General features: G+C 39.9%; 1 protein-coding gene across 1 annotated transcript in view; it reads right to left on the bottom strand.

Annotated features, from left to right (window-relative positions):
- Positions 1 to 404: 404 nt before the first annotated feature.
- Positions 405 to 13,783, bottom strand: part of LOC121874667 (kin of IRRE-like protein 3) — a gene marked incomplete in the record, with an annotated part of 46,660 nt that continues 33,281 nt past the window's right edge. Inside the window, 1 exon segment of the mRNA XM_042378899.1 lies at positions 405 to 3,543. Within this exon segment, the coding sequence (XP_042234833.1) occupies positions 3,452 to 3,543 (92 nt within the window).

Raw genomic sequence — 13,783 nt, 5'->3', positions numbered from 1 at the left:
AGAAATTTAGTCACTCCTAACATTTAAACACAAACAAGGATGCATGTGTGCACAGGCATGCACACACACACACACACATACACACACACACACAAGAATGTGTGCATATACTGTACACAAACAAGCACACAAACACACATGCATGCATGCACACATACACAGGAGTGCATATATATATATATATATATATATATATATATATATATATATATATATATATATATATATATATATATATATATATATATATATATATATATATATATATATATATATATATATATATATATATATATATATATATATATATATATATATATAGAGTACAGCTATATGCCACTTAATTAGCTACTGAGTGAATCAAACCTTTCAACTACAATTAATCTCAAGGGAGCTATGTCAAGTGTACAGTACAAAAAAAACTATTTACATGTACAAGCATTTATTTTTGTTATTAACCACGGGAGTGTTTATGTTGTCTTGCCACATAAAGTACGGAACTATTGTATTGTTTTCTTCTCTACAATACAGTATAACTTGTCTGATAATAACTTAAATTAAAACTTTTAACCAAGAAAATTACAACAATTCCTGATAATTTCATTCACTACACAAATGGTAATGTCCCAACTTCTGTTTCTGCTCCACTATAAATGCTTTGAGAAAACCTTAATTTTTGCACATACATCTCTTAGTAAAACAATACTGTAGTTATTCCATCTGCAGTACTTGACACAGCCAAATGTTTTAACAGTATTCTGCAGTAGCCAACTGGCCAAGAGTTAATGAAAATTAACAATTAACACATTTCAACACAAGTTTAAAGGCTATCTATCATTGTGATGCATAATGTATGGGATACATATGAATACAATACTGTACAGTATACAGAGGTATCTTTAACTAGAGACCAGATCTAAGGTCTAACCCTTCATATATTGCATCAATAGCCTTCTATAGGGCATACGTGCGAGAAGAGGAACATCCGACAGTGGCCGCTGCACAAACTCATATACGTACACTCCGATGGTCAAACCACATGGCATTTTATAATGAAGAACTAGTACAGCAGTGGTGTTTCTGGACACAGTTGCGTACAGTAGGTCCTAAGCCACTATCTCTCTCTGATAATTGCTTAGGACCTGCCTATTGGTGAACAGCACCAGTAAGATAACACATCACATTTCCTGACTGGCCATGTGAGGCCTTGTTCAGCAGTAATCTGTTCTGAAAAGCTACAGTATTGAGATAATGTGCAGCACTGAAACACTTTAATATGCATGAACCTCTTAATAGTAATTAATCCTCTGATATATGAAAGAAGTTGTTAAGATAATTAATCAGGGTATTTAAACTATGGGATCACAGACTGAAACACTATTTAAATTATGAATTATTAATTATTTCTCAGATAAAGCGCTGAATAAAATTGAATAGACTCAAAGATGGTGATTTCTTTCATAAACGTGATTTATCATGGCAAAACTTGTGACTGAAGTGCAGATTGAATATTAGTGCTGCACAATTCATAAAAATATCCATAGGTAAAGTTATGTTAGGTGGATCAGCTACAATATTTACATGGGACAGACTTGGTAACACCCCAGTTTGGCATTACAGGGAAGCACAGCAGCAGCCACAACTCTACACACATGTAGCTTTATGCTAATTTAGAACAAATCATAATTGTTTATGCAAAACCCAATAACTTATTATATTTAAGAGTAATGGGGGTAATAAATTGATTCTAAAAATATGTATCGACAGTTTGAAAATCATAATTATTAATTTAAATATAAAATGAAAAAGAAAAATGCTCTAGTCTCAAAATTATGAGAATACCCAAAGTTGTTTATGAAATTTATATGAGGCCTTGTATATTTTCCTGACTAACTGAGATAACATTCAGACACTTTTATGGGAACTTGGATGTTTTGCAGTTTAGAAATCTGCTGAAAAATGAGATTGAACTTTAAAATAATACTTGTGCCCATAAGCCAAGTAAATTATCAACCAGAGTGACAACTAATACTTCCATTGATCAATGAAGGCTGTCAACCCCAAACTACAGTACAGTGTATTTTTATTTATCTGTAGTGTTACTTAACTATAAAAGTGAATTTTTATCATGACAGTACAGTACAGCAACAGAATAAGACCTTTGCTTCCTGTCCATGATGAAGTCTTCAGTATATTATGTGTGTGTTCACTTCAAGATCGTCTCACAACCAAATGAACCAAAAAAAAAATTAAAAACTTTACCGTCCTGATATTAAACTGGACTCAAACATTAATTACACCAGAAAACGTAAATTAAAAAAAGGAATATTTATTGCTACTCTGGACATATTACCCAGACTTGATACAAAAGAAAGAGATCAACTACAGTCCTTCATAATCCAACCAAATATACATATATCATTAGAGAAAAATATAATCTCAAATAAGCCACAATCATAGTTAACTGTGTAGCAAGTATCTGTGGGGTTATCTATACAGAACACATTGTGTGATACATGGCTTCATCTCTATTAAGAGAAATTATGTATGTAGAGAATTGGTCCACATGCAGCAATGAAATGCTGAGCAGTGTGTTAAAATAATCACATAGAACTTATCACAAATTATAGATAATTTCACAAATAATAGACACAAATTTTTCCATTTGGCAAAGAAAAAGACTTCTTGTGGCCTTTGGTTTAAAACCAACATTATGAAGTTTCCTTGAAAATATTATCAGACTTATTACTCACTTAAAAGTAATGGAAATATATACACTTCTTACAGTGAAGATATTTTGTATCATAGTAAAATGTTAAACACTTAGTCTAATATCTTTAACTTCCATTGTCCCATTCACTCGGTCATTTTAAGACTTATTACCAATTAAAAGAAAGCAAATCAGTTCTGTATTTCCTAAATAAAACAATGGCAGACACTGAACCAGTAATTTCCTTTCCTCTTAATTTCAAGAAATATGAGGATGCTTATGGAATAAAATAAATACTACCATTGTAACAAAAGTAACTTTGTAAAATACTTCATAATTGTTCACAAATTTCATTTATCACAAATAAAACTTTTTTCTCATGTATATCTTAGTTACTTAAACCTTCCATCACTAACTTGTCCACAACGTCTAATTTAGCCACAAGAGGGCCACCACCACAGGAGGGCGTCTACAGTAGGAGGGCCTCTACCGCAGGAGGGCCCCTACTGTAGGAGGGCGTGCACCACAGGAGGGCCTCAACTGTAGGAGGGCCTCTACCGCAGGAGGGCCCGTACTGTAGGAGGGCGTCCACCACAGGAGGGCGTCCACCACAGGAGGGCCTCTACTGTAGGAGGGCCTCTACTGTAGGAGGTCCTCTACTGTAGGAGGGCCTCTACTGTAGGAGGGCCTCTACTGTAGGAGGGCCTCTACTGTAGGAGGGCCTCTACTGTAGGAGGGCCTCTACCGCAGGAGGTGCACAAAGACGATAAGTATGAAATGAAGCGCCAGAAGTCGTTTGATGAGGCCGTCTGATGCCGAGGCAGAAGGCAGGTCTGTCAGGACAAAAATAACCGAGATAATTAATTTAAACAGAGTCACAGATCATATACTACTCAGTGTCTGTACAAAGCAACACACAGCAGCTACTATGCACCTGCTATGTATACAAACAACCAAGCTAATATACAGGTAATACAGATTCAGTGTTCACATTAACCCATATAAATGTCTGAAATTTTAACCAATTTTCATTAAAATATCTAAACAAATTAAATTTATCTTTCATAAACTGTAACACCTTAATTTAAACCAATCTATACAAACACTCATAATTGTAACTGTTGTATATATAAAAACAAATTCCTAATAATTTAAATGGATGAAAACACCTACACTCCAGTACTGTAACTGTCACAATGTCAAAGGACCCAACTAGAAATAAGTCTATAATATTTTTATTGTCTATCTTTCGTTAAATTGTCTAACTGTTTACCATTGCTGTATACCTGTACCTGAACTGTCTAGCTACACTCTCACCAAAAACTTCCCCAACACTATAAACAGTCACAATAAAATCTGAAAAATAAAAGAAGAATCTGAAACCATTCCGAGATGACTCGTCCCATACTGATCATTCTCACATCCATCGTGCCCTGGCGTTGGAGAAGTACAGTTGAGTCTTCATTTACGCGGTCAATTGAACCCGTGGAGGTCCGCGTAAAAGAAGAAACGCGTAAATGAAATAACAGAACATATGTGATTGAAATAGAGACTGGGCCGACCCCCAAACTCTACATTTTCAGACACAATACGTATGTTGTAGTCAAAATAACATCTTAATTTTTTGATGGTATGCACACACAATTAGTAATTAAGAGAAATATAAATAATATTAGGTTTTTTAACACTTACGTTAGTAGAAAAGCTGGGTCGGCACACGTGGATGGCGGCTGGTTCCGAGGCAGAGGGCAGATTAGTTGCCCTCCGGTGAATCACTTTCACTACTCTCAGGGGTTTGCAGGGCCTCCCAGACAAACCTCTCAAAGTCCCTATCCTCACTGTCAATATCACTATCACTGACTTGGGCTGGCTGTGGTTGTGGTGGGTTGCGGGCGAAGAAGTCCTCAATACTACGTTGATGACTAACATTGATGCTGTCGAGATAGATCTGGATATACGGCTCCATAAATTTCGTCAGATGGTTATTAGACACTTCATACTGACGCTTGTCTGGGTCGTTGTCAAGGATGAGCTTAATTTTCTCCCCCAACTCGATGATTTCCTTCACATTATCATGGATTCAAGTTGGATAAGTTTATGGATTCAAGTTGGATAAGTTTAGGTTTAGGAGGGAGATAGGAAGGAACTCGTTTACAAATAGGGTGGTGGATGAGTGGAACAAGCTTAGCAACTTTGTAGTAAGTGCTAGAACGCTGGAAAGTTTCAAAGGGAGGCTGGATAGATTCATGGATGATAGAGAGTGGTAGTAACTCTCGACAGGAGCTGCCATGCACAGGCCAACCGGCCTATTGCAGGACTCCTTATTTTCTTATGTTCTTATGGCTTGGTCCAGGTAATTCAAGGTTTTTCTCGGGTGGTAGGGGTCCTGCGGAAGCCATTGTGAGGGGAATAGCGGGCACAAGAGAGAACTGTATACCTGTACGTGGACCGGGAACAATGAGACAGGCCCGGCTAGGTCAGCGACCTCTACCCTCTGGTGACAGGGCACGTCATGTTACATTAGACCAATCACAGCTAGCGGTGAAGGGAATGCGTGGGTGGTAAGGATGCGTGGCCCAATCACAGTCCGATACGTCATATGACGTCAGCGATAACGTAAGAGCGGCCTAATGCGCACCACTCACCGCGCCGCTTCCCGCGTATGGTCAAGAATGAACCGCGTGGGTAAAAAATGGCGCGGCAGTCTGCACCTCTCCAGCCGCTGGCCGCGTAAATGACCAAATTTACCGCGTAATTAAAACATTTTCATTCTGGCAAGGCACCACGTAAATGACCAAACGCATAAACAAAAACCCCGTACACAGTAGGTCTGCAATGTCTACTATAGCGTGCCGTCTACAAAGGCATCTTTAGTCTAACCTAATCTAACCTGACTTAAATTTAGAGTAGACTATAGTAGCACCAATTATTATTATTAATGTGGTAGTACTGTAGCAGTAGTAGTAGTAGTACTTTTTACTAATATCCTCTTCACCTCTGATCAGCTCATTAGCCGCTTGGGCAATCGGTCACGGCTCTGTTACGCACTGTTGGCAAGTACTGGGCATCCACCAGCTCCTAAATGTACCTGAAGCTGCTCCAGTGTTGGTCAAGTCTGGTCTTGAAAGAGCTCACACTCGGTGCCCTCACAACACTCTGGCAGATTGTTCCAAGAGTTCACAACTCTCACTCCGAAAATTTTGTCTTCACAGTTTTCTGGACTTGTGACTTCTTCAATCTTGAGCTGTGACCCCTTGTGGGGTGAGCGTCCGCCAGCTCCAGGTAAGGACACTCGACTGAGTAGTGCCCTTTAAGATGTTTATACACCTCAATTAGATCGCCCCTTGCCTGTCTGTAGTATAAGCTAGGCAACTGTAGGCACTCTAATCTCTCAGGGTAGCTGAGGTGCCGAAGTGCTGTCACCAGTCTGGTGGCCCTCCTTTGGACATTTTCAATCAACTGAAAGTCCCTGGCATATCTAGGGGACCAAACGGGGAAGCACCTCACTCTTGAAGATCGTTACGAGGGACGGACCATCTAGATATCTGAACGACCTTCTTATAAGACCTAATAATTTAGTTGCCCGATTCACCTTCTTCTCACAATGGCCCAAGAACTTCAGTTCATTGTCATCATACACACTTAGGTCCTTTTCACATTCAGTCTCAATTAATGCAGCCTCCTTACCATTGGTACGTCCCAGGTGCAGCTTCTTACACTTCGTGACATTGAATCTTGGCAGCCATTTCCTCGACCATTCTGAAGTTCACAGAGATCCTTCTGCAGCTCTTCACAGTCTGCTTGGTTTTTAATGTCCCTAAATAACTTGGCATCATCCACAAACAAATGCATGGAGGAGTGTACAGCTACAGGCACGTCATTTATGAAGCAAACAAACAACGAGCCTTGTGGTACTCTTCTTGTGACAGGTACACACGATAATTTTGAGTCATTAATCACCACACACTGCTTGCGGTCATGGAGAGAGTCTCCAATCCACGCTAGGACATTTCCCTAAATCCCATACCCTTCCAGTTTAATTTTCAGCCTTTCATACGGTACGTTGTCGAAAGTCTTGGCAAGGTCGAGGTATATATTGTTGATATTACCGCCCTGCTCCAGAATTGGGGTCCAAACATCCAGTACCTTGAGTAATTGTGTTAAGCAGGAGCGCCCCGGCATAAAACCGTGTTGGCAATCCTTTACAAGGTTGTTTCGTAGTAGATGTTCCATCACGGCATCTCTTATAATTCTCTCAAATACTTTACATATTGTTCGTGGAATGACTATCGCCCTTCTTGAAAGTAGGACTCACATAAGCCATTTTCCAATCACTGCCAATCTTATGTTCATCCAGTCATTTACAGAACAGGATCTTCAGGGGCTCAGCAAGCTAGTTGCACAACTCTCTTAGCTCTCTGGGATGCATCATGTCAGGGTCGGGACTCTTATGAACCTTTAGCTTTGACAGTATTTCTTATAACCTCTTCTGTGAACACAATGTGGGTCAGTGCTGTGTCGAACAGTCTGTCCTCAAATGCAGGAAGATTGTTTGCATCCTCTCTTGTGAACACTGAGGAAAAGAAACTGTTCAATGCCTCAGCTTAATCCTGGTCAGAATCTGCGTAACTATCTTCAAGCCTCAGGTCTGATACTCCTACTCGAGATTTTTATTTCAACTTTGCATAACGGTAAAATGCCTTCGGGTTTGAATTGACCTTGCTTACAACCAGCCTCTGGAACTCCTTTTCACACTTTCTACACTCTGACTTTGCTTGGTTCCTGGATCTTGCAGTAATAAACATAAATAAATAATAATAATAAAAATAAAAATAAAGATAAAAATAATAATAATAATAATAATAATAATAATAATAATAATAATAATAATAATAATAATAATAACAATAATAATAATAATATTATTATTATTAATATTAATATTAATATTAATATTAATATTAATATTATTAATAATAATAATATTAATAATAATAATAACAATAATAATAATAATAATTATTATTATTATTATTGTTACTGTATCATTATTATTAGTAGCAGTAGTAGTACAACATCAAGATCAAGTGTCCAAGCTTTGCAATGTATGTTGAAAACACCTATAGGAACCCATCAGACCTCTTTATAACAAGCTTCAAGGCCCTAAGAGGAGATACCACCATATAGCACAGTCAACTGAGGGAACAACGCAGGGGAACCCTGTCGCCATGGCAATGTGCGCACTAGGCCTGTCTGTGCTCCAACATACAATAAAATATGAAACAACCTAACAGGAGCAGGACAAGTGGACGACATCAAAAAGTGGTGGGACCTGGTAACATCACGAGGTCCACAAATAGGGTACCACCCAAACGCCAGCAAGTCCTTCCTCATTATGAAGCCAGAACACTATGAATGGGTAATGGAGGTGTTCAGTGGAAGTGAGGTCAAAATAACAAAGGATGGCCAAAGACACCTAGGCATAGAAATTGGCAAGAAAGACTTCAAGACCGAGTACATAATGGGAAAGGTGAATGAGTGAGTTAAGGAAATCCAAGCTCTGTCTGATATTGCTAAAACAGAGCCACATGCGGCTCTTGCGGCATTCACTCATGGAGTCGAGCATCGCTGGAACTACCTGATGCGCACTATCACTGATGTCGGACCCCTCCTCCGCCCTCTGGAAGAAGCCATCAATGTCGCTTTCATCCCAACACTATTGAAAAACCCTCACTTAACCCCAGCAGAAAGGTCACTCCTTGCACTACCACCGAGACTAGGAGGAATGGGATTGACTAATCCAGTGGAGCTGCCCGTACAGAACATGAGAACTCTGTCAAACTCATGGCAGCTCTCACTGAGCACAGAATAGATCAGAATACAGCAAGTCAGGTGGATACCAACGAATGAAACAAGATTCGGTGGTTCATTATGGCAGAGCTGCAGCACACCCAAAGTGATGAACTGCAACAACTGTTGCACCAAGTGCCAGAGAACGTGAAAAGAAAATTAGCTATAGCGCAGGAGGTGGGCGCCTCAAACTGGTTAACTACGTTACCGATAAGGGCAAAAGGCTTCATCCTTAATAAACAAGAATTTACAGATGCCAATGCTCTAAGGTACAGTAGGCCAGTACAGTGATCCCTCGGTTAACGAGATTTCGGTTAACGATTTACCTTCCATAAGATTCTTAACTTCGGTTAATGAGCAATCCCTCAATTAACGAGTTTCTTACGAGCCGACTTCAACATGTTTTCGCTTGCATTTGGCGGTCCACCAGCTGTAGTATTAGTCCGCCAATACAGTAATCGGTTTTAGGGCTTAAATTCCTTACTATTTTAGTTAATATCAAGAAGTTTATACTATTCAATAATTTTAAAAGTTTAATATTAACTTTTTTAGTCATTTTAACAATTATTGAACATAAGTGAAGATAAAGAAACTAGTTTCTGGCGTGCCATCCAGCCTGTTAACACACCAGACAGGCATTAGTCTCTCTCTGTTTTCAGTGGAGGTAACATCTTACTTCAGACTCTCTTCAACTAAACGCTTTTTTTCTGTGTTTCCAAGCAAATTATTGGTCATTTTGAAATTTATTTTACATATTGACAATATATAATGCAGTGCAGTGTTGATTTAAAGAAAATAATCTTGAATTACACCAAGAGAACTAAAATTTTATGGGTGAAATGGTGCCATGGGGTGACTTCTCTTCCACCCCAATGCCTTCTCTTCTCCCTTCTCCTCCACCCCCATTTTAATTCCCATCATCATCATCATCATCATCCAGGAGCCTTGTACATACACACCTCAAAGTAAGTGTACTTTTCTACCTTTTTTGTTGAATTTAGGCAATTTTCGGTGAGCTGGAACCAATTACCCAAAAACCCATTGAAACAATGGTTTCGGTTAACGAGTTCTTCGGTTAACGAGCAACCTGCTGGAACGGATTGTGCTCGTTAACCGAGGGACCACTGTAAAAGGTTTGCCCTCCTAATGCGTGTGGCTCATTTTATGTCGTTAACCCCGCCATGGTGTGCAAGAAAAGGGGCTTCGTATGTTTGAGACATGACAAAGTAAGGGATCTAACAGCAAATCAATTGAGGGAAATCTGCCACGACGTCATGGTAGAACCGTCCCTCCATCCATTGCATGGTGAGAACCTAAGTCACAGGACTTCAAACACATCCAACTTAGCCCGTGTGGACGGCAGTGGTCGAGGATTCTGGACATGGGGACAGAGAGCCTTCTTTGACATAAGGATTTTTTTATCCCATGGCCGCATGTTACCGCAACCTAGGTCTCAATGCTGCACATAGGAGGAACCAGAAAGACAAGATTAGGGCATATGGAGAGATAACTCAGAATGTTGATCAAGGCAGCTTCACTCCTCTTGTGTTCACAACCTCTGGCGGGATGAGACCAAGTGCAAGATGCTTCAACGCCAGACTCGCGGAGGTGTTATCTGAACAGAAGCAGCAGCCCTGAAGTTATGTTACAGCCTGGTTGAGATGCTGACTGTCCTTCTCTCTGCTAAGGTCTGCATTGCTTTGCCTCAGGGGAATGAGAGCATCGGCCCCAAAGCCGACAACAGTTGCAGACATAGACAATGAGGCAACAGTCACTGAATGCCGCATAGATCTGCGGCTCACCGAACTCAACACAGCTAGGATAGCTACTCTTATGAATTAGGATAGTTAATTTTAAGGTAATAAAATGGTGGCGAAGGTGTGGCTATTGGGGGAGGCTGGAGGCCAAGTTTAAAAAAAAAAAAAATAGTAGTAGCAGCAGTAGTAAAAGTATTAGTAGTAGTGGTAGGAAGAGGAAGGTATCAGGTTCCAGGGTGACTATGCCCCTCCAAATGCCATTATGTTGGAGAAAATAACAGGAGGGATGGTGTAGTGAAAAGCATTGAAGACACAGGGAGGGGACAGGACCACCAAGCCTGGATGCAGAAGTGTGGAGAGTCATTCTCAGGATTAACAAGTTTGGTGATGCAGCAAATGATTTCTGCAACACCACCAATACTCTTGCAATAAAGGTGGCAACAGTTTGCCGCCATCACCTACAAGGTTGAATGGCCAGCCGCCTCATCCCCTTGGACAAAATCCAGGATGTAGGCCTACAGCGGTGTGGGAAGTGCTGAGGCAGATCATTGGAAAATGCATAATAGAGGTGATCAATGACGATGTCAAGGCAGCAGCAGGGAACTTGTATGTAAGTACTGGCCACCAAGCAGCTACCAAACAGGGAGGTACTACCGCCTGGGAAGATATTGGAAGCATAATGTGTTGTCTAATGGTAGACCCTGCTGCCATATGTGACCAAGTCCCAGGTTGATGATCTGACTTTCTGCCTCATTTACACACAATTGCGGGGTCTCAATTGTTTCTCTTACTTTGACAACACAACATGCATAATGTATATCGTTTCTCACTCTTGATTAAAAAAATATATATAATATTTTATTTATGGTTCTACAGTATTATTATTATTACTTTTATTATGCAGTAATTTTTTTGTTTTTTAAACTTGTATTATTATTATTATTACGTATATTTTCGCCCCCAGACACCGATGTGGGTCAGTGACCCATACCCAGGTGGGATAATCCTCATTAATAAAGGATGGGGGTTAAGCTGTCATTCACGCCATACAGATACATTCAGGAGTCAGTGCATTCCCAGTACTTGTCAACAGTGGGTTACAGACATGACCGACCACCCAAGCGGCTAACGAGCTTATCAGTGGTGAAGAAAAAAGCAAAAGAAGAAAGATATATTTGAGCAGCGTGATTGTGAGGCTGTACTCCTGGTAGACACCACCAATGCTTTCAACAATCAATCACAAGATTACACTGTACAACACCAAGATAAAGTGCCCAAGATTTACAATTTATGTTGAAAACATCTACAGGAACCCAACAGATCTTTATATGACAAGTTTCAATGCCCTAAGAGGAGATATCATCATACAGTCAACTGAGGGAACAACGTAGGGGAACCCTGTTGCCATGGCACTGGGCCTGTCTGTGATCCAACATACAATAAACTATGAAACACCCGAGGTCAAGGAAGTGGTAGAGGTTGATGACCTTATGGGAGCAGGAAAAGTGGAGGGCATCAAATAGCATGCGACCTGGTAGCATCATGTGGTCCACAAATAGGGTACCACCCAAAAGCCAGCAAGTCCTTCCTCATTGTGAAGTCATAATACCATGACCAGGCTATAGAGGCGTTCGTTCAAAAGAAGTAAGGTCAAAATAACAAAGGATGGCACGGTAATCGGCATGAATGATTTCAAGGCCCAGTACGTGATGAGAAAGGTTAACGAGTGGGTAAAGGAAATCCAATCTCTGCCTAATCTTGTTAAAACCGAGCCACATGCGGCATTTGCAGCATTCACCCACGGAGTTGAGCATCACTGAAACTACCTAATATGTACTATCCCCGATATCGGACCCCTCCTCCACCCTCTGGAAGAAGCAATTAGGGTTGCTTTTATTTTAATACAAGTGAAAAGCAACAGCCTAATCCCAGCAGAAATGTCACTCCATGCACTCACACCGAGAAAGGGAGGAATGAAAATTACCAATCATGAGGAGCTTACTGCCACTGAACATCAGAACCCTTGTCAAGCTCACAGTAGTCCTCACTGAGCACATAGCAGCTCAGAATGCATCAAACAAGGTGGATACACACAAATTACACAGAACGACAGCACACCCAAAGTGAGAAACTTCAACAACTAATGCAACAACTTTCAGTGACCTTGAAGAAAACAGTAGGTTTACTGTAGGAGGTGGGCGCCTCAAACTGGCTATCAACGTTACTGATGCCATTGCTCTAAGGTACGGTAGGCCGGTAGAAGGTATGCCCACCTAATGCATGTGTGGCTCATCCTACGATATCGCCCACGCTATGGTGTGCAAAAAGGGGGGGCTTCATATGCATGGGGCATGAAGAAGTAAGAGATCTAACAGTGAATATGTTGAAGGAAATCTGTCACTATGTCACAGTTAAGCCAACCCTCCTTCCATTGGACGGTGAGAACCTCGATCACAGGACTTCTAACACATCCAATGAAGCCTGTGTGGACGTCAGTGCTCGAAGATTCTAGACATGGGAACAGCAAGCCTCTTTTAATATCAGTATATTTGACCCCATGGCCGCATGTCACCGTAACCTGTCTCTCGAGGCTGCACACAAGAGGAACTAGAATGGCAAGAACAGGGCATAGTGAAGAGAATTTAGAATTTAGATCAGGGCAGTTTCACTCCTCTGGTGTTCATAACATCTGGCAGGATGGGACCAAGTGCAAGATGCTTCTACACAAGACTGGCCGAGGTGTTATCTGACATAAAGCAGCAGCCCAGAAGCTACGTTGCAGCCTGGTTGAGATGTCGACAATCCAATTTTCTACTTAGGTCTTCATTGCTCTGCGTCAGGGGAACAAGATCATCAGCCCATAAGCAATCAATAGTCACAGGTATCGACTATGAGGCAACAGATCACTGAATGCCTCAGATCTGTGGCTTAACTAACTTGACTCAAGTACTGTAGTTACTTTTGTATTAGAATATTTATGTAATAAAATGGTGGCAAATATGTGGCTATAAATGGAGGTAATGTCAAAAACAAAGCAATAGTACTGTGGTAGTCGTATCATAATGACCTGTAATATGAAACACATGTCTCTGTTATATAAGTAAATGATTTCTATTGCAACTGATAATCACAGGCAGTTACTGTCTGTATTTTGGGTAACATAATGACTGTCCAGTAGAAAATAAAAATATTCTGCCAAAAGTTTAATAACAGTTATTTTTATATGAAGTGGATGAATTATCAAATTAATTTCCCGATTTAAAAAAAAATTGTATATATATATATATATATATATATATATATATATATATATATATATATATATATATATATATATATATATATATATATATATATATATATATATATATATATATATATATTTATATATATATATATATATCATATATATTACGTTCCCTATATGTACTGCATTGACACATGTCATCTACGTGATAGTTCGTAA

Source organism: Homarus americanus, unplaced genomic scaffold, assembly GCF_018991925.1.
Source record: "Homarus americanus isolate GMGI-L3 unplaced genomic scaffold, GMGI_Hamer_2.0 scaffold11841, whole genome shotgun sequence".
Lineage (NCBI taxonomy): Eukaryota > Metazoa > Arthropoda > Malacostraca > Decapoda > Nephropidae > Homarus > Homarus americanus.
This window is presented reverse-complemented; position numbering and strand designations above follow the sequence as displayed.